The sequence below is a fragment of the Meleagris gallopavo genome, chromosome 3 (genome assembly GCF_905368555.1).
Source record: "Meleagris gallopavo chromosome 3, MGAL_WU_HG_1.1, whole genome shotgun sequence".
Classification (NCBI taxonomy): domain Eukaryota; kingdom Metazoa; phylum Chordata; class Aves; order Galliformes; family Phasianidae; genus Meleagris; species Meleagris gallopavo.
Genome location: NC_139406.1, coordinates 74,432,148 through 74,450,719, shown reverse-complemented (window position 1 = coordinate 74,450,719; position 18,572 = coordinate 74,432,148). Strand labels below are relative to the sequence as shown.

The 18,572-nt window shown below is 48.5% G+C and overlaps 1 protein-coding gene across 1 annotated transcript; it reads right to left on the bottom strand.

Moving 5' to 3' along the window:
* Positions 1-11,941: 11,941 nt before the first annotated feature.
* Positions 11,942-13,841, bottom strand: ODF1 (outer dense fiber of sperm tails 1). The gene is made up of 2 exons (XM_085219941.1): positions 13,315-13,841; positions 11,942-12,328 (listed from the first exon to the last, which is right to left on the bottom strand). The coding sequence occupies exons 1-2, from the start codon at positions 13,548-13,550 to the stop codon at positions 12,016-12,018; spliced, it is 549 nt and encodes a 182-aa protein (XP_085076067.1). The 5' UTR covers positions 13,551-13,841; the 3' UTR covers positions 11,942-12,015.
* Positions 13,842-18,572: the final 4,731 nt, after the last annotated feature.

Below are 18,572 nucleotides of genomic sequence, written 5' to 3'. Positions count from 1 at the left end.
CTTCTTTGCATCACCAGTGCATCCCAACATCATACTTCCTGCCAGACCCTAGGAGCATCACAGAGCTCCTGGGGTGTTCACATTTTCTTTTTTGGGTAAATACACAGGGTCAGACCTCCAGGTGACGTGGGTCTGTTTAAGCTGGTGAATCAGCACTAATTACACACTCATGGAGCAGGCAGGAGGGTGCAGGGCTCTGTTCAGAGCTGGGATCGCTCACCAGAACAGTGCTGGCAAATCTCAGGCACTGCAGGGAGCTAAATGAAAGAAAGACTCCCACTTCAATCTCAGAACTGAAAAGGAAGGTAGTGCCTCCCTCAGCTCAAGGCAGGGTCTTAACAGTGAATTTACCCCATGTACAGGTTTGCCCCACTGATCAGCACATGGCACTGCAGATTGCAGCTGCAGCACCAAAATAAGAGCCTGGGGTTATTTTTTGGAGACCCTGGTTGGGTATGGGGGCTTGGGGCATGTCACCCCCTGCAGCACTGCAGCAGCCCCCACCACACACCCAGCGTGTCCGTGTGGTGCACAGGGCCTTCATCTCTGCATGAGGAGAAAGCTGGAAAAGTCATAATTTCCCCTGTGGCTGGGAGAACAATAACTTCCATTACAGCATTTGTGGGAGGCCTGGATGCTAGACAAATGAACTAATGCGCATTTTACAGGAGGGGTCCTGAGACATAGCAGCAGGCTGGGAGCCGCAGCCGCTGGCAGGACCAAGACGCCAATGAGGGAGCTCTGGCTGCAGAGCAGTGAGCCCGGCGGCCTCCTTCCTCCCTGCTGCCTGGCGGGGCCATGTCCAGCCAGCCATGGCCCCGGCTGGGCGCTGCCGCCTGCGGACGTGGCGTGTGCCCCTGTGCCAGAGGGAAGGGCTGCACTGAGCCCAGGGCTGCTCCGCACGCAGGGACACAAGGTATCCCCGTGGCAGCTCGCCTGTCTCCTGCAAATAGATGATTCACTTGTCTGCTTTGGCAACATAACTCTGTCGCCACGGAAACACTTACAAGCTGTCAGAAAAGTTATAACACACAATCAGGGCTGGAGAAATGCTGGATGAATGAACAGGCGTGTTGAGGGCTCGCGCTACCTGCTGTTCTCCATGGGAAAGGGCTGGGGAAGATCACATACGGCCACAGTGAATGTTTCTGGGATACATTTCCCGGTGGGGTAGAACATGTTGCACAGTGCTCTCTTTTCCAGGGTACCTTGACATGGGCTGCATCCTGTTTGCTCCAAAGGACAGTTTGACACTTTATCAGCAAGAACAACACACATCTTGAGCCTCCTCATCACATTGATGAGAATGCACAGACAGCCCATAGATGCATTTGCTGTGCTGCAATATAAATCAGGTGATAATAATGTCATATGTTAAATAACTCAGAACCTTTCCTATGGTACCACAGTTTTGGTGAAACTTTTTACCGACTTGTGTGTTCCACCATGAAGGACAAAGTCATCACAGAATCATAGAATCAGAATGGCCTGGGTTGAAAAGGACCACAATGATCATCTAGTTTCAACCCCCCTGCTATGTGCAGGGTTGCCTACCACCAGACCAGGCTGCCCAGAGCCACATCCAGCCTGGCCTTGAATGCATCCAGGGATGGGGCATCCACAACCTCCTTGGGCAACCTGTTCCAGTGTGTCACCACCCTCTGAGTGAAAAACTTCCTCCTAACATCTAATGTAAACCTCCCCTGTCTCAGTTTAAAATCATTCCCCCTTGTCCTATCACTATCCACCCTTGTAAACAGCCGTTCCGCCTCCTGTTTATAAGCTCCCTTCATCGTGTCATCAGTGTGTACTGGGCTGAATTCCATCAAGTTGTCATCATCTAATTGCGAAGGCCGCGATCCCCCGCAGCGCTAGCTGGGTGCCTGGCACCAGGAGCTTGCTGCCAGGAGAGAGCTCAGCCATTCCCAATGCTCCTGCCTGGGAAGGAGGGTTCTTGGTGCTTAATTACCCGAAAGGCAGCTGGTAATCCCAACCCCCTCTCCAAAATAGGGAAGAAAATTAGAAAGCATCGCATGCAGACTGCTCAGTGTCCTGCCCTGCTCTGAAGTAAATGGAAAGCTTGGCAGCCATGTTAATTTCTTGGTGTACTAAATTGCTCAAAGCCACTCAGCAATGACCTAAGGAGAAGCAATTGCTCTGTCTGTGAGTGCCCCGAGGGAGGCAGGAGACAGGACAGGATGCACAGACTGGGAGGCCCAGGTGTCATCGCCTCTGTCCTGCACAGATTCATCTTAACACTAATCCTTCTGGCCCTGGGGCAGCAGGACATGTTTCAGGTCTTCCATGGGAACACATCATAACCAGTTGTTAATGTCAGCTGGGGGGATCTCTCTCTTTTTCTTTTCTATCTGTGCCAGAGACTTCCCTGTTCGAGCGATGTAAGGAGCCTGATGAGTCTATGGTGAGTCACCAGGCCAGGAAAATAGCTGCAGGAAGCCCGGACTATTTATAAAAAGCAAAAGAAAGAAAGGAAATCTGTTCTAGATGCAGCGAGATCTAAAAGGCAAACCTAACTTTTGGGGGAGGCTGTTTCCCTGGGCTGTGTGAGGAGTGCTCCCAGCACACAGGGGGGATGAGGGCATGGTGGGAGGGCCCTTGGGTGGGCCTGATGCCTCAGGCCAGGCCAGCCATGGTGGTGTGTGTCACTGCCGCCTGCAGCACAGACACTGGGCTGTGTGGTAATGGTGGTGATGCCATGGTGTGGTCAGGAAGACACCACTGAGCCCATAGCCTAGCTTCAAGTCCCACAGCCCAGAGGCAGCTCGTCTGGCTCTGCCAAATACAGCTGGGGTGATTGCAGCCGCTGTGGGATGTGCTCGGGTGGAGGTGTAGGGAAGGAACAATGAAAGTGCCACCATGGTCAAATGAAATTTTTCAAAGATACGAATGGGTTTAAGTTTTGCAACAGTGCTGCTGGGATGGAGAAGGATTCTTCAGCCCCAGTGGGTCTGCTGCTGCCTTGGCTCTGTCTAAGAAGCACAGTACTGGCTTCTGGAACCATTCAAGCACACATTGAAACCGTTCCAACACTTAAGCAAATTTTTAATTGACCTGAAAGATGGGGTTTTCCTGAATTACTTGAATAAAAATCATCAGTGCAGCAAGGAATCAACTCACACCACTTCCACACACCGCCGATGCAGTATATTGGTAGGCTTTATAGCCTGCAGAATAAAGCATATGTTTCGCTTGAGCAGCGTAGCTGTGGCTTGTTCTGCTGTGCTGGTACAGCCCTGAGCACCAACGGTGTGCAGTGCCAGGGCTGAGCATGATGCCACTCCTTCTGGCTCTGAAGCGGAATGAAATGGTGCTTCCAATGGCGTGTGCTGCCTCTTGCCCTGCGTTTTGTTTGCGCTTCGTATTTCAGCACTGACACTCTGTTTCCCCCACTGCTGCCTATTTCCTTCTCTAAGATATTTAACGAGCAGATCCCCACCCGCACTGCAGTCCCTTTGCCACCATTTCCCATTTCCCATTGCCCTCAGCCCCGCGCTCAGGCTGACAGCCTCCATGTGCTGGGCTGTTCCTTAAAGTTTTGACAAACACTGATATTTCCCATGGCAACAGCCCCGTCACAACAGAGTTCACTTCCAGAGAAACAAATACAGCTCTGCACTGCCAGCTGCCTTTCAAACAGATGTTTGACTGCAGAGGAGACTTACAGCAGCTCTTAGTTTGGAGAAATGAATATAATTGCCTGAACAATATGTTTTCTTCTTCTTCTTCTTCTTCCTCTTCTTTTTTTTTTTATTTTTTCCTGCCTAATGAGTTATTTTTCTTAGCTAAAAGGAATCTTCCTGGGTTGCTCTTCTCCTGCAGAGGTATCTCCTGGTGCTGCTGCAGAAGTCCCAGCCCAGAGGTGACAGCCAAAACCACCTGGATGTGACCTGAAACTCAACAAAGTGTACCAAGACAGCAACTGGGGCAAAAATGCCCCCAAAGTGCCCCCACACTTCACGACATGCCTTACAGCTTAGTACTGAGCAGAGCCTGGAAAACTTGCTGGTTCTAGGGTCATGGGAAGAAGATTTAATCTATTTTTTTTTTTTCCCCACACAACTTCCTTCAAACAAGAGGTGGTTGTCACTTGAACTGTTTTGGAGCTGTTGGAGCCACTCCAGAAGAGACCATGGAAATGCTCAGAGTCTGCTGTGATAGAAGGCAGAGCCAGGCTTGTTCAATATGGAGAAGAGAGGACTCCAGAGAGACTTCACTGCAGCCTTCCATTACTTAGAGTGAATTTATAAAAAGAGGAGGACCAACTTTTTACACATGAAGATAGTGATTGGACAAGGGGGAATGGTTTTAAACTAAGGAAGGGGAAATTATTTGCTATTAGGAGGAAATTCTTCACTCAGAGGGTGGTGAGGCACTGGCATGGGTTGCCCACAGAGGTCATAAATGTGCCTTCCCTGAAGGCATCCAAGGCTAGGTTGAATGGGCCCTGGGCAGCCTGACCTGGTGGGTGGTAACACTGCCCACAGCATGGGGCTGGAATTGGGTAGGCTTTAGGGTATCTTCCAAATAAAACTATTCTTTGATTCTATGGTTCTATAATTCTTTACATTCCTGAATCACCAGGACTAACAGAGCCAGCTTGTATTTCAGTGTTCCAGAGAAAAACATGCAGTAGTTCATGAATAGTTCACTCCCATCCCCAAAAGAATGTCTAAAATAGTTTTGGCTTTGCCCAGAGATATTAGTCAGAACAAGCACATGCATGGCTCCTTGCTGAGGGGTTCCTGGTGGGGACAAGCATTGCACGTGGTGGTGTGGGACACACCGTTTTTCAGGGCCTCATAAATCTACGTCTGAGGGTGTGGCTTTAGGAACATTGCTATTTTTAATTTGGGGCGAATAGACAACATACTTGTGTTACCATTACTGCATATTTGGGCATCAGGGCTGGAGCCCTTTCCATTCTGTGATTCTTCCAATGAAGGGCCACCAAGATGATGAAGGGCCTGCAACATCTTTGGTACGAGGAGAGGTCAGTTCAGAATGGAGGAGGTCCAGGAGGATCCCATCAGCGTCTGTAAAGATCCAAGGAGAAGGCTTTGACCAAGAGGATGCAGCCAGACTCTGTTCAGTGGTGCCCTGTGCAGTGTGGTGCCGGAGCACTGGCACAGGTTGCACAGAGATTGTGGGGTCTCCTCCTTGGGGATGTTCAGAAGCCACCTGGCCATGGGCCTGGGCCCCCTGCTCCAGGTGTCCCTTCTGGAGAAGGGATGGGCCAGAGGGGCACAGAAAGTCCTGCCAACCCAGCTATACTTTTCCCTGTGATTCACCCTGTGATTCACCCACCCCTACTGCTGCAGCCACTGCTTGCCAGCAGGTCTCATGTCCCCCAGTCTTTCTCCTTGTGTTGTTCCCAGCACAGCTCCAATGCTTTGGGTGATGCAGTGTGTAAGGGGACTCTGGGGGCTGTGCAGACCTCCTGGCTGTGCCTGGGAAGAGGAGGACTACAGCCTGCAGATGAAGTCAGGACTGCACAGAGGGCAGCTGGGTACGAGGTAAAAGGGGACACTCCAGATGTGCTCCATGTCTGCTGTGGTGGCTCCACAGGGTTTGAAAAATTGGCTTTTGAATAGGCCTTCCGAACAGAGCCTGGGAGGGTTGTTATTCACAGAGCAGCACAGGCCTTGGGAGCAACTTCTATGTCGCTGCCGAGCTGAGGAGCTGCTGCTAATGGCCCTGCACGTACCAAGTCAGGCTCTGCAGCACCCAGGGGAGGCAAGGCCTTGTGCCAGGTAATCCTGAAGTCCTGCAGAGCCACTGTCATGAAGAGGCTGTGAGCAGAGTTGCCAGGCATGAAGGCAGCGCAGGTGATGCGGGCGTTCATCACATTTTGTGCACGGTAAGAACACTGGTCGGGGGGATAAGACGGCACATCCATCTGCATGTCAGCCCTGGTTCATATCTCAACACAGCAGTGCTGTCACACATGGTTCGCAGCCAGGCCTCCTTCCTCCATGCGCCTTCCACGTGACAATCCACTTTGCAATTCAGAAGGAAAAAAATCTGAGAAAGGCAAATTGCAATTCTCAGCAGATTGACATGATTACATTCTGAGTGTTTCCTGTTCTAATGGCAGCACTTGAGGTAACTCAGCAGCAAACCTAAAAAACACTGCTGTATTGAGAAATTTGTTCAACAGCCCTGTGGCTGCTCTCAGATTTCCTTCTTTTCCTTTTAGACAAACATACTGGTTTGAAGCCGAAGCCATAGCCGTGACCTCAGTCATGCCAGACCTCGCTGTGTGGGACACGGCCTCAGTGCCGTTCCATTCGTAAGGCCAGCTTTTCACTTGCCAAGGATCATACCAGGCCCTGGCCACAGTTCTGATCACTCCCTTGGAGTTTCCAAGGGCATCTCCAAGGGATCATAAATATTGCAATTGCCTCTATGAAAGTTTGTTACAGAGGAAGTTTTTAAGCTGCGGTTGACCCCCACAGGCATGAGAAGCACTGAAAATCAATCACATGGATGCCTGCATTGGTAGTGTTATTTCATGGTCTTGCTTCATAGACACAGGATTCCATGGCCAAGCTCTGTGCAGACGAGGAGCTCCCCAAGGTCTGGATGCCTGCAGCTTCCTGACCCACCCCCCTGGGCAACCCACATGCTACAGAGCTTGGATCTGTTCAGTGCATAGGCTGGAGCCAGGGGGAGCAATGGATTCAGTTACTTTCTTTTAGGACCACAGTAAGCAGAAAATCATCTTGTGTTGCAGATGTTTCTGTGTACACCTCTTACTGTATCCAGGATTATCCAAGATACAAGCGTGCTTATCTGTGCCCACAGGCAGTCCCTCAAGCTACCGCTTTGTCCCATGTGACTGCCCTAAAACGAGAAAAGAAAAAAAAATGTAGGGGAAGAGGAAAAGCCAAGGCTGGATCAGAGGGAACGTCAGCTGACGAAGCAACAATTCCATTTGCTGTTACAACTCCCACAGCCCAGAGAGCCTCAGCGAAAATTAAGCAATTCCCTTGCTGCACTTTGGTTCCAAGTGACTGTCAATGTGCACCAGCTGCATGAGCTCTTATGAAACTTTTACTACTGCTTTGTTGATTAAAATTGATAATTAAAGAACAAACAACTGTCTTGGAGTCTTGAATTACTGTGGCATTTACTGATGTAGCTGGCAGAAAGCATGAGATCAGTTTTGTTCCTCTTCTTTATTTAGACATCTTAAGGTTATTTCCTTGCCTCATTTGCCCTTATTTCAGGTGAAATGCAGCTGTTTTACAGCCCAGATGGGTTTCAGTGCCATGACTTCAGCCATGACTTCAGCCCCCAGCACCCCAAAGAGCTGAATGTCCTACAGCACTGCAATGGGAGCTGGGCAGCCCACATCCTGCTGAGCCAGTGCCAGCTGTGGTGTGGGGCTGGGCACAGCTGCGTGCTTCCCATGGACATAGCAGCAACAGAGGAGTAGGTGGAGTGTGTGCAAAAGGGTCTGGGAGTGCTTCCTATAAAAATGCTAATGCTGTCTCAGCCTCTTGAGGGTGTTCAGTGATGCACAATAAATTACTTTTATGGGGTTTTGTGAGCACTCCTGAATTTAACATTGTTTTCAGGGAGCGAGAAGTGTCTCTATAATCACAGGCAAAGAGCCTGAATAGAAGCCATTCCAATCAGCAAGAGTAAAAATGTCAGGCCTTTACCTTTAGAGTCTTTGTGCTAATGTTTGAAATCCAGCTAAACCCCCATACCCAGGAGAAAAGTAGCACAAACAGTGTCAGTGAGATTTATGCTAATACCAGGAGAGCCTCTGTCTCTTCAAACATGCTTAGTTACCCTTCCTTCTGCATAAATCAAAGGAATATTCTAAAAATGTGAGATTATCAGCGGCAAGCCCACCCCCCAGCTGCGATTTGTGGTGCCCTGCTGCAGGGCTGCGCCAGGCAGTAGGCTCAGAAGAAACGTGCTCCTGGAAGCACCCGGCTGAAGGAGGGCTGCATCCTCAGATGACCTCCCACCACAGAACTCCGTCTATTTATAAGTGCCCCCAATAAGGCTAGAGTTCAGGAATGCAGCAGCGTTTGGAGCTATAATCACCCTCCGACATCCTCCTTGTGCCAGAGAATTCAGAGAGGGTATTTGCTCTATGGGGACGGCCAAAACTGTCCCCCAGAATAACCCTGTATGACACCGTGCTGCAGAACACAGCAACGCGCGGGAGCTGGCGAGCAGCTGTGGCAGAGCTGAACATGGCAGAACACACTGCAGCCGCATGAAGGAGGGCTCTTGCTGTCCCTTCCGTTTGCTGCCAGCCTTGCAGACATGAATGCATGGTGCAGCAGAGACCTGCCTTCTTGCTCTGAAACAGCACCGCTGTTGATTTTGCTTTTAACAAATATTTACACGGGGATAAATTAAAAAAAAAAAAAAAAAAAAAAAAAAAAAAAGCAATAAATCTGCCACCTAGTGGCAACGTGATTTTTTTTGAGGGAGATGCTCTCATGAGAATGCCAAGCTGTGATACAGGGTATTCATCTAGCAAGCTCTCTTCTAAGCAGTGTTTGAAGGATATTGATTCCAAGCACACTTGTGGGTAGGCCCCGGAATATCCGTAGCATGCGGGTGCTCACAGACCTATCTGAGTGACTGGCTTCTGTTACTGAAAAGATCAGCATGGCGCTTTGCCTGGCCCACACTCTAGCACTGCGCGGGATATATAATGAGCTAGGAATTTTCTTCATCTCCTAAGACATATAACAGAATCTTCAAGGTTGGAGAAGACCTCTAAGATCATCTAGTCCAACCACCTGCCACTAGTATTGTTTACTAAACCATGTCCCTCAGTATCACATCTCTACATTTCTTGAACACCTCCAGGGACGGTGACTTCACTGCCTCCATGTGCAGCTTGTTCCAATGCCTCACCACTCTTTCCAAGTTTTTTCCTAATATCCAAGCTGAACCTTCCCTGGCACAAACTGAGGCTATTCCCTCACCTCTAGGGATGGGGCATCCACAGTGTCTCTGGACAGCCTGTTCTAGTGCCTCATCACACTTTTAGTAAATAATTTCTTCCTTATATCTATTATAAATCTCCCCTCTCTTACATTAAAACAGCTACACCTTGTTCTATCACTACACTCCCTGATAAGGTCTTCATCTTCAGCTGCAGAGCATGTAGGTGTCCCTTTAGGTACTGGAAAGCTACCATAAGCCACTGGAAAGCCACTCCATTTCTCTGGAGTCTTCTCTTCTCCAGATTGAACAAGCCCAGTTCCATCAACCTTTCTTTGTAGGAGAGAAATATTCACGTGTCCCTCCCCTTGACCATCCTGGACAGGTCCATGTCCTTCTTATGCTGGGAGCCTCAGAACTGAATGCAGTAATTCCAGTAGTACCATAGCAAGCTTGCACCTTGGGTAGAATAATGGCAAACAATGAACAGCAAAGAAAAATGACATTTCTACAGGTTACATGGAAATAACAGTCATTTAAATGCTGCTGTTAGGCTTGTTCAATCTGAGCCTTTGCATCTACTAAAGGCAGGAACAAAATCAAATGTGCTATTACAGAGTTTTGAATCTAAGAGGAGACACATCTCCAAGTTGGAGATGCTGTTTGTTCAGCCTAGAGCTGTGCTCCCTACTGCCAGTACAGTGTATGTGCTAGGGGAAGGCAAACTCTTCCTTTGCCACCCACACAACCACCTAGTTAGCCATGTCCCTGCTAATACCATACGTGTGGCTATTTTCTGAATGGGAAACTTAAAATAGAGCAGATTAATCTTTCACCAAAAAAAAATAAAAATAATAAAAAAAATTCTTACATTATCAGCTGTCAAAAGCAGTGCATGACTTCCATTTACTTTACATCAAAAGAAAATACATAAGATAACTCTCAAAACATTTATCAGGATGGGGCATATTCGTGCTGAAAATATTTATCCTGCTCTTCAGGCACAGGTAAGTGAAAAAGAACACTTATACAGTTGTTACTAAGTTCTATAAAAAGAACAGAAATAAGAAAAATAAACAAAAGCAAAGTAATGCATACCTCCCAATCTCCAAGTCATCTATGACTTTAAGCACTAAGAGCCCTATCACTAGGAAAAAATGACTGTTTGTGGTTCATTTCTGTGAGAAAACACTTTTTTCCCCTACATCTTGCTTTAATAGCATCCTCCTCTGAACATTTCATGAACTGATGATGCCAGACATTCTCATGCTAGTAACCAGGCATGACATTTAATTACAAGGGAATTAGTCACTGGAACAAAATACAAGAGAAGTGCTGGAGTCTGTCACCTGAAATCTTCACATCAAGACTAGATTCTTCTCTGGAAGTGACACTTTGAGTGCTGATTTGTCGTATGACAGATGAGGCCACGTGATCTGATAGTGCCTTCTGGTCCTGAAATGTGGGAATAACATCATATCTGTCAATAAAACCATGATCTCCCCATATTGGTGAGAGCAGGAGTCTCCCAGGTATCTCCTTGCAGGAGCAAAGCACATTTCTATATGTCCTCCAACAACACCGGGAAAAGTGGGCTACCTGTACATGCAGACCCAGATACACACCGAGCCCATAAAGCTTGAAGTTTATACCAGATATTTAAGATCTGCTTGGATGCTGAACACCTGCCCAAAGCAGCACATCTTGCACTGAGTTGAGTTACCCAGCTGGCTCCAGCCAAACCCATCCTCAGCCTCTTGCTGGGACATGTGGCTGATGGAGCTGTTCTGTGAGGATTCTGGAGAGAGGCCACAGCACTGCTGACTTTGCCAGCCTGGCCCAAATGGCAGCAAACGACACCCTTCGGTACAGCTGAAGAAAGTTCAGACAGTTCACTCCCTCCCAACTGTAAACATCCTGAGCTATTGATTCTGCCCCGTGCTACAGCGCTCATCTGCTGGGAAATGCTCTGCAACATTTTCAACACCTTCTAAATTAAAACCCTCTGTGCATCCACAATGAGGCTCTTCCTAGTAGTGCAACATCTGTAAGAGCCAAATTGAGCAGACAAATAGTACTGTTTTTTTTGTTTTTTGTTTTTTTTTTTCCCCTATTTCTAAGGGAAAGCTGACTTTGCAGGGCTCCTGTCTGCTGCTCCCACAGCAGCACCTCATCGTGCTGCAGCTCCATGTGGACTGGGACAGTCTATTCTCACCACCTAACCAGCACACAGCTCTGGTGGCCTCCTATGAAATTTTCTAGGAGACAGAGCTGGTCCAGAGGAGCTGTTCTGTGAGAGAACATGGGACATGGTGAAGCCATACTACTACAACATGTGCAGTTCCAGTATCCAGAGGCATTTTCCTCTCTAACTGGAATAACTAAATAATATTGGAAACCCACTAGTCCTGTGGGAAAGAGGAGAAAGCTCTGCTGATGTTCCTCTCCATGAGGGTGAAGAAGTGATTGGTTCACTAACAGAGTGAGAAGACTTTTGCTAGAGGTGGCATCTCACAGAGAATGACAATGTGAGATCTAGGAAAATACAGATGAATGTAGAGAAGAAAGCAAGACACACCACATTCCAAAGAGGTGGGACAGTTCTTCACTAGCAGGCTAGGCCATGGTGCTGCCTTGGAAGGAGTCTCCTTCCCTTCAGGTGATTTCTGTTGTGCCCTAGAAAATATAAAACAGCTCAAACGGAAGTGATGGGTTGGAGAGCAGTGCCTCTATTATAGAAACACAACTGATCAATGGTTTCATTTGGCTTTTGAAATCCTCGAGATTATAAGCAGCAGCAATGCCTGCTTTAAATCATGCTGTCTCCAGCAATGACCCCAGTCAAGTATTCACCTTCACCTGTACCTTTGAGTTTTCCTCTTGGCACCCCCCCTTTTTGATCACCAAAATTCTTTGAAATGAGGCTCACACACCTTTTTTTTTTTTTTTTTTTTTTTTTTTTTGAATGCTCTGTTTTGTTTTGGGAATAGCAAGGAGAGTTGGTAGTGCCTATGGATCAACATAAAGGAGTAGAGGGACTACTCAGCACAGCCCGTCCAGCTGCGCCCCAGGAGCTCAGAGCCTCAGGAGACGAGGGCAGTGTCTTTGTGATGTTTCAATCTTCACAACACTGTTTGGCCCTAGAGAGTACATCACCTCGTCTTCTCTCACCCCCGGTGGCAAGGTGATCTCCTTCCTGACTTTTTTGTAGTTATATTCCTTCCCTCGTGTGGTGGTGTGGGCCTCCTCGTGCTCCGCCAGCACCTGGACCTTCCTGTCCTTCACCGTCACAGTGACCTCCTCTGGGTCAAAACCCTTGACATCCATCACTGCTAAAACCTTGCGGTTTTGGGAAGAATTGCACATCTTGTTCAGTTTTCTCCGTACACTGCAATAAAAACAAGAAGAGAGCCCTTCAGTCCAGCTCATGGAGGAATGGGTGGATCACTATGAGCTCAAGAGGAGCAAATATAAACCATTTGTTCCATCTTCAACTGCAGGGTGATGCACAGTACATGCAATGGTGTTGGCCCACATCTGCAGGTATTGGTGGTTGCTCACATTTCAGCATGTCCTGTTGGGATGGAACAGCTGGGAATTTGAGATTTTTTTCACTTCAACACAAAGCTCAATGCTCTTTTTCATGCCTTCCTTGTTGTGTTTGCCCATGTCATGCATTGCCCTATGTTGCAAATGGGTGGTTGCAATAGATCACATTTTTTAGTTAGGAGAAGGGGAGGAGACACATCTGGTAAAAATCACAGAAACACCACTGTGGAGCTGATCTGGAGGCTCACTGACTTGTTGAAATGATTTCTGTTGCTGTCAAATAGCAAGTCTGCTTGACCAGAAGCAAGGCTCTTGGTCAAACCACATGTGGAATGCACAACAGAAGGGTTGCCTCTCTTACTGCAGCTGAAGAGGGCAGAAGGCACCAAACTAAGAGGACAATGTGCCTGGTGAAAGAAGAAATGAGGCCATAAGAGAGGAAACAGGCATGGCCACTGCAGTCAGAGATCCCAGCACCGTTTGTGGCCCATTCAGCATCAGCACTTAGAGCCTGCAGTGACAGTGCCCACACAGTGGGGCACGGTGTGTGACAAAAGGCTGGGGATCTCCCATCCCTCCTGGTTTCTCAAGGCCTGACCAGGCCTCCCTCAAGCTGAAAGATTTTATTCCTTCCTGCAGGGATGCCTTTTGGATTTATCTGTACTGACTTCACAGACTTGAAACCACCACAACAGTGGTCAGGCCCTAAATTTAGAAATCCCAAACCTTGCCCCTCCCATGCACACCAGTGTCAGCCTGCACCCTCCTGCAGGGGCTCGCTCTAACCGCCGGCCCAGGCCGTGCCACAGCCCCAGGAGCCATTACCTGGCCAGGTCTCGCTCCACATCCCGTGTGGCCATCACAGCCCGGCTGGCAGCTGTGCGGGACCATGAGCAGAGGCAGGAGGGTGGTGGGAGGTGGCTGCAGGGGCAGCAGGGCAGCAGCTCCTCCCGCAGCTCCTGCAGGTGCTGGTCCAGCAGCTGCATCTGTCTCTGCATCGCTCTCTCCATTTGCTTAAAATCCCACTCATGGTCTTCCAAAAAGCTATTGAGCAGAGACATCCTCAGGCTGCATCAGTGCCCAAGTGCTATTTGCACTTGGGAGAGTAAAAAATTGTCCAGAAAGCTGCGGGCAGGCGCGAGCTGCGGAACAGAACTGTAGGTGCTCCTCTTAGTCTTGTGACTTAGGAGGGAACCCTGTGACATCATGGGCCTGCTGATGTGTCACAGCTCCATGGTGTCCCAGGAGAGCTGTTCCATACGTCTGGGCTGCAAATGCACATTGCTGGCTCACATCCAGTTTTTCATCTAGAATCCCCAAGCCCTTCTCTGCTAGGCTGCCCTCAATCCATTCATCTCCCAGTTTGCATTTGTGCAGCACCTTGCACCTGGCCCAAAAAGTCCTGTGTGCCTTCTAGAAAAACTCACAAGAGATGATGTGAATGGGAAATGGTTTCCATTTTGGAAAATTTGGGCTTTAAGTCCTTATAGCAGGTTGTGCATCAGCGTGTACTGAGGCAGAGACAGTTGAGAAGTCATTCTGGGGCAGGCAGGCTGCCGGTGGTGCATGGTGCAAAAAGTCATCCCGTGTGGTGCAGAGCGGGCACAAAGCTTCCATCACAGCGTGGTGAAACTCTTCAACCGGGTCATGCCATGCTGCAGCGCATCACCGCCGCTGGTGAGGAGGCCAGCAGGGACCCTGGGAAGCAAGTGGGAGCAGGTCACTGCCGAGGATGCACAAAGAGCACACACCAAAATGCTGGTGTTTCATTTGCAAGAATGAATTCAAATATTCAACTAACTTTGATTGATATGTACCTAATTACATCCACATATGCCAGCAAATAGTTGTTAAAATTCAAATGCTTCATACATACTTTGAGGGCAGAACTTCTCAGCAAAGCGCTGTTCTCAGCCTTGATGCTCACCAGCAGCTTCTGTCCCGTCATCTCCAATAAGCACTGCAGCTGAGACATAAACCATCCTCCTGCCGACCGCCACACAGATGCTAATCCCAACCAGAGCAGCAGCATCCCTGCCTCTGAGGCATCTGCAAACCAGAGAGCTGTATGGTGGGTTCTTTTCCTGAGGCAAAGCATGAGTTTGGCTTTTCAATAAATCAAAAAAGCCAGCTTATTTTATATTGAATAATTGTATCATCTAAAAAAAAAAAAAATTGCTTTATGCTTTATTACTCACTAAAGGTATCGTCTTTTTTTAGTCTCAGGATGAATGTTTTATTTAAAAGCTGAATTCAAAGACTGAAGAGTCCCTCCTGAAGCAGTTTGCTTACATTTGCTGCAGTGTTCTGTCTCTAAAGCTTTGGTGCTCCTGGTCTCTCCAGCTTCACACGAAGGAACCTTTCAGGAGGTCCCTCTCGTGTGGCGGGAGCCTCAATCATATATTTCACAGAGGATGTTTTGTTTACCGAGTCCTATCTGAGGGCCACACAGCAAGCATCGAGAGAACTTTTCCAGTTGTTCTTTTGTCCTGCTAGGCTGCTCTGTGAGAGCGGGCCACCACGGCCCCCCTTGCAAATGAATCACTTGGCACTTACAAGCAACAGCTGGCTGGCGAGGCCAGACAATTTAATGGTTATGTTTTTATCTTATGTTTTATGATGTTTGTATAAAGATCAATGTGAAGGCGATAATAATCCTCACTGCCACTTCCTAAGCACAGAGCAGAAGTGTGTACGTGCCTTAGCTGCAACAAGGGGTCTCCTGACTGTGTGTACCTGTTACAGCCTCCAATGGCTCTGGAAGGAGGCTGCTGCCTCTTTCAAGCACTGAGCTCTGTTTGCAGATTACAGTAGCCAAGTATCACAAAATTAGAATCAGCATTGTCTCAGCCACATGTGATTTAGGTTGTGGATGCCCCATCCCTGAATACATCCAAAGCCAGGCTGGATGTGGCGCTGGGCAGCCTGGTCTGATGGCAGGTGACTCTGCACATAGCAGGGGGGTCGAAACTAGATGGTCATTGTGGTCCTTTTCAACCCAGGCCATTCTATGATTCTGTGATTATCTTCAGTAGTGTCTCCATATAGCTTACTCCTGCAAATGTCATCTTTAGGAAAAGGACCTCAAAAGCAGCCAGCTCTGGCTCTTTTGGCAAATGTTGGCAGGGGATGGGTTGCCTGATATCCCCCTTCAAGATTCCCTTCCTCTGAGTCGCAGCATTATAGAGAAACGCATGGCCAAAGTGGTTCAGAGGAACACTGAAGTTTCACTGTGGCCAGACCTGCTTGCCAAGAAACAGGCACCTCTGCACAATTTGTGTGGAAGCTGGTGGCCATAGAGTCCATGGGGACTCTATCACAGGGGAGTTTCACCTCTTCCCACAAAGCAGAGCTAACTGTGGCCCTGCCCTCCATCACTGGGAGCTTCACTTGCCCCAGAGAGCAAAGCCTGAGGCAGGTGGAAGATGAAGGTCCCACTTCCCCTCTCTGCAGCTTACCTTCAGGCCATGAGGGCAGCCTTGTGTCACCAGACAAGGACAACATGCATGCTCTCCCCTACAGTGAGTTCTCCCAGTGAGATAGACCCCCAGCCAGCAGGAACTATGTCCTGCAGTGACACTATATGCAAGTAACAGATGTTTTCAGGGTGGTCAGCCACCACCAGAGCACTGCCAGGCCCTGTGGAGAACCCAGAGAGGCTCTGTGCCCATGGCAGTCAGTGGAGGACACAGATGTGAAGTCATCATGAAGCAGGAACGTGACACTTGCTGTTTCCTTTGTGTTGCACAGATATGGGAAGAACAAGAGTCATTTCCAAGTTAAGAAGATGCACAGGACAGACATGAGGAGCCTTGCAGACAGGACTGCTAAGGAGGCATCTCTTTAGCAAAGGTGCCACCAGAGATCTCCAGCCTTCACCTTTCACTGCCTCATACCACACTGCTCTCTCAGGGCTATATTTAAACCCGCTCACTTCAGTGATCTGCTTTATGTCAAGAACCACAGATGCTCCATTTCCAGCTGGGGATGGAGGAAAGGGAGCGCCAGTTGGGAGGGCATTTCTCAGGGCAGCACTGTGGCACACCATGCCATGTTACACCATGCTATGCCATGTCACACCACACTGCACCACTGTACCTTCAGCCTGCAAGGCCAGCTAGGGAACAGACGAGTTGTGGAGGCAGCATAGGAACCATCAAGTGACGATGCAAATGGGAAGTGTGGCCACACCAGCTTGAAACAGCTTGTGCCTGCTGCTTTTAAGCAGTTTTTGAATATACACAACTCTGTAATGAACGGTTAAGCTCCTGACTCATGGGGAGCATTTAACTCATGGAACCAGCTCACTCCTGAGGCAGGCTGACCTGCCATGTGCCAAACAAGCCTTTCTTGATGGGCTGCTTCCATGCGGCCCGAGCCATGTCCACTCCTTCCCTTCCTTCCTGCTGGCAGCAGGCTGGGCCGTGAGAACCCATCCAGGAAATGCCAAGCAGTGTGAGTAATGCCGCAGTGCCTCTGGGATGTGTCAGCAGGAGATGGGTGCTGCACGAAGGGAAGCAGTGCCGCAGCTATTTCCTGTGACTGCAGGAGAACCCGCCTGCTCCTCTGGGTAATCGTGAGCTTACGCTGCAGGCAGCCTGGCTTGCGTCACTGCAGCAGAGCTGGGGACTTCTCAGAACAGGGAAATGGCATCCAGTTCCTGTGGGCATGCCCAGCTGGCCCAACTTGAAAGGAGCACCAGACACAGCTGAGAAGGTGCATGATGGATGGAAATTGCTTCTGGCTCTGGTTAAGTCCACCTTGGAGTTGTGTTGCCTGTCATTTCAAGAACCAGCTCTGCTCCTTTTCCCAGACAGGAGCGAATGGCTTCTGCCACCCCATTTGTTACCCCAGCAGCTCATGTGGCTGACCTAGCACAGGGTTTTCTCCTGGGATTCCTCTATGGTGTCACCCACTGCTATGGGTGAGATGTGGAGGCTGCTGGTGACATGCTGACATGTGAATGCTGTGTATCACTGGGAAACGAAGAACTAACAGGTTAAATCTGCTGTGGTGTTATGTGGCATCAGCTTCATGAAATCAAGGTGATGCCCACTGAAGTCAGGGTGAATTTTGACTTCTGCTAAGGTCAGGCAATGAAACATATTTGGGTCTGTCAAGTCTGATATCAAGTCTGACTTGAAAAGGCTATTTTGAGATCATTTGTTCTTACCACCAGAATAAACCAAAATAACACATCCTCCTGCTTCAAGTTTGCACACCTAGGGAGCTGCGCAGCCAGGTATGGGCTGGCATGTGGAGGAGAGGGAGTGGGAGTAGGAAGGAGCACATCTACCACAGCATCCATCTCTGATCTGGCCCTCGTCAGTCTCATGGGTGGTCTTGAACTCACTCCCACTGTGATAATAAAAACAATAGCATTCCAACTCGGCTAAGCCAAACACAATTTAGGTTCTTTGTTTCTTTGTTTCAGAGCCTTTTATGGTCCCTGCCTTTCAGGATCTTCCTGACACCCATGAAGCTAAGAACTTTGCTCTTAAAATGTAAAAGGAGAGTTGAGGGGAAGTCGAAGGTGCCTTTCAGAATGCTGAGGACTGTTTGGCATGATTGCCTTTCCCTGTCCTCAGTGAGGAGCTGGAGACCCCTCAGAGCCCAGTTTGTCAGAACAGCCCATGGAGACTTTAAAATATTCAAAATGACTTGAAAATTGCAAAAAAAAAAAAAGAAACAAACAAACAAAACAAACCCAAATCAGCCAATAAACACAAAACAAAAAAAATATCATATCCTAAGGGCTGGAAACACCGCTGCCTTCATTGCCCTTCCAAACGCAATGCCTAAATTAACTTGATCTTTCAAAGCATCTCTTGGCTTCCCTTGAGCAAGAATGGATCAAGTACAGCAAGTACTGATCAATTCAAACGGTGTTTGGTCAACATATTTTTAGACCTACCAGCTTCTGACAGCATGCCTGACATATTGATTTGCAAATATCAACCAGAATCTCTTAAAACTCCAGCCACGTTATTAAGTGTGCTTTAGGGCTCTTTTCTTTAAGCCTGGTCTATAAAAACCTCGTATGGAAAGCGCAATGCTGTTTATCTGAAAGTGAAATCACAAAC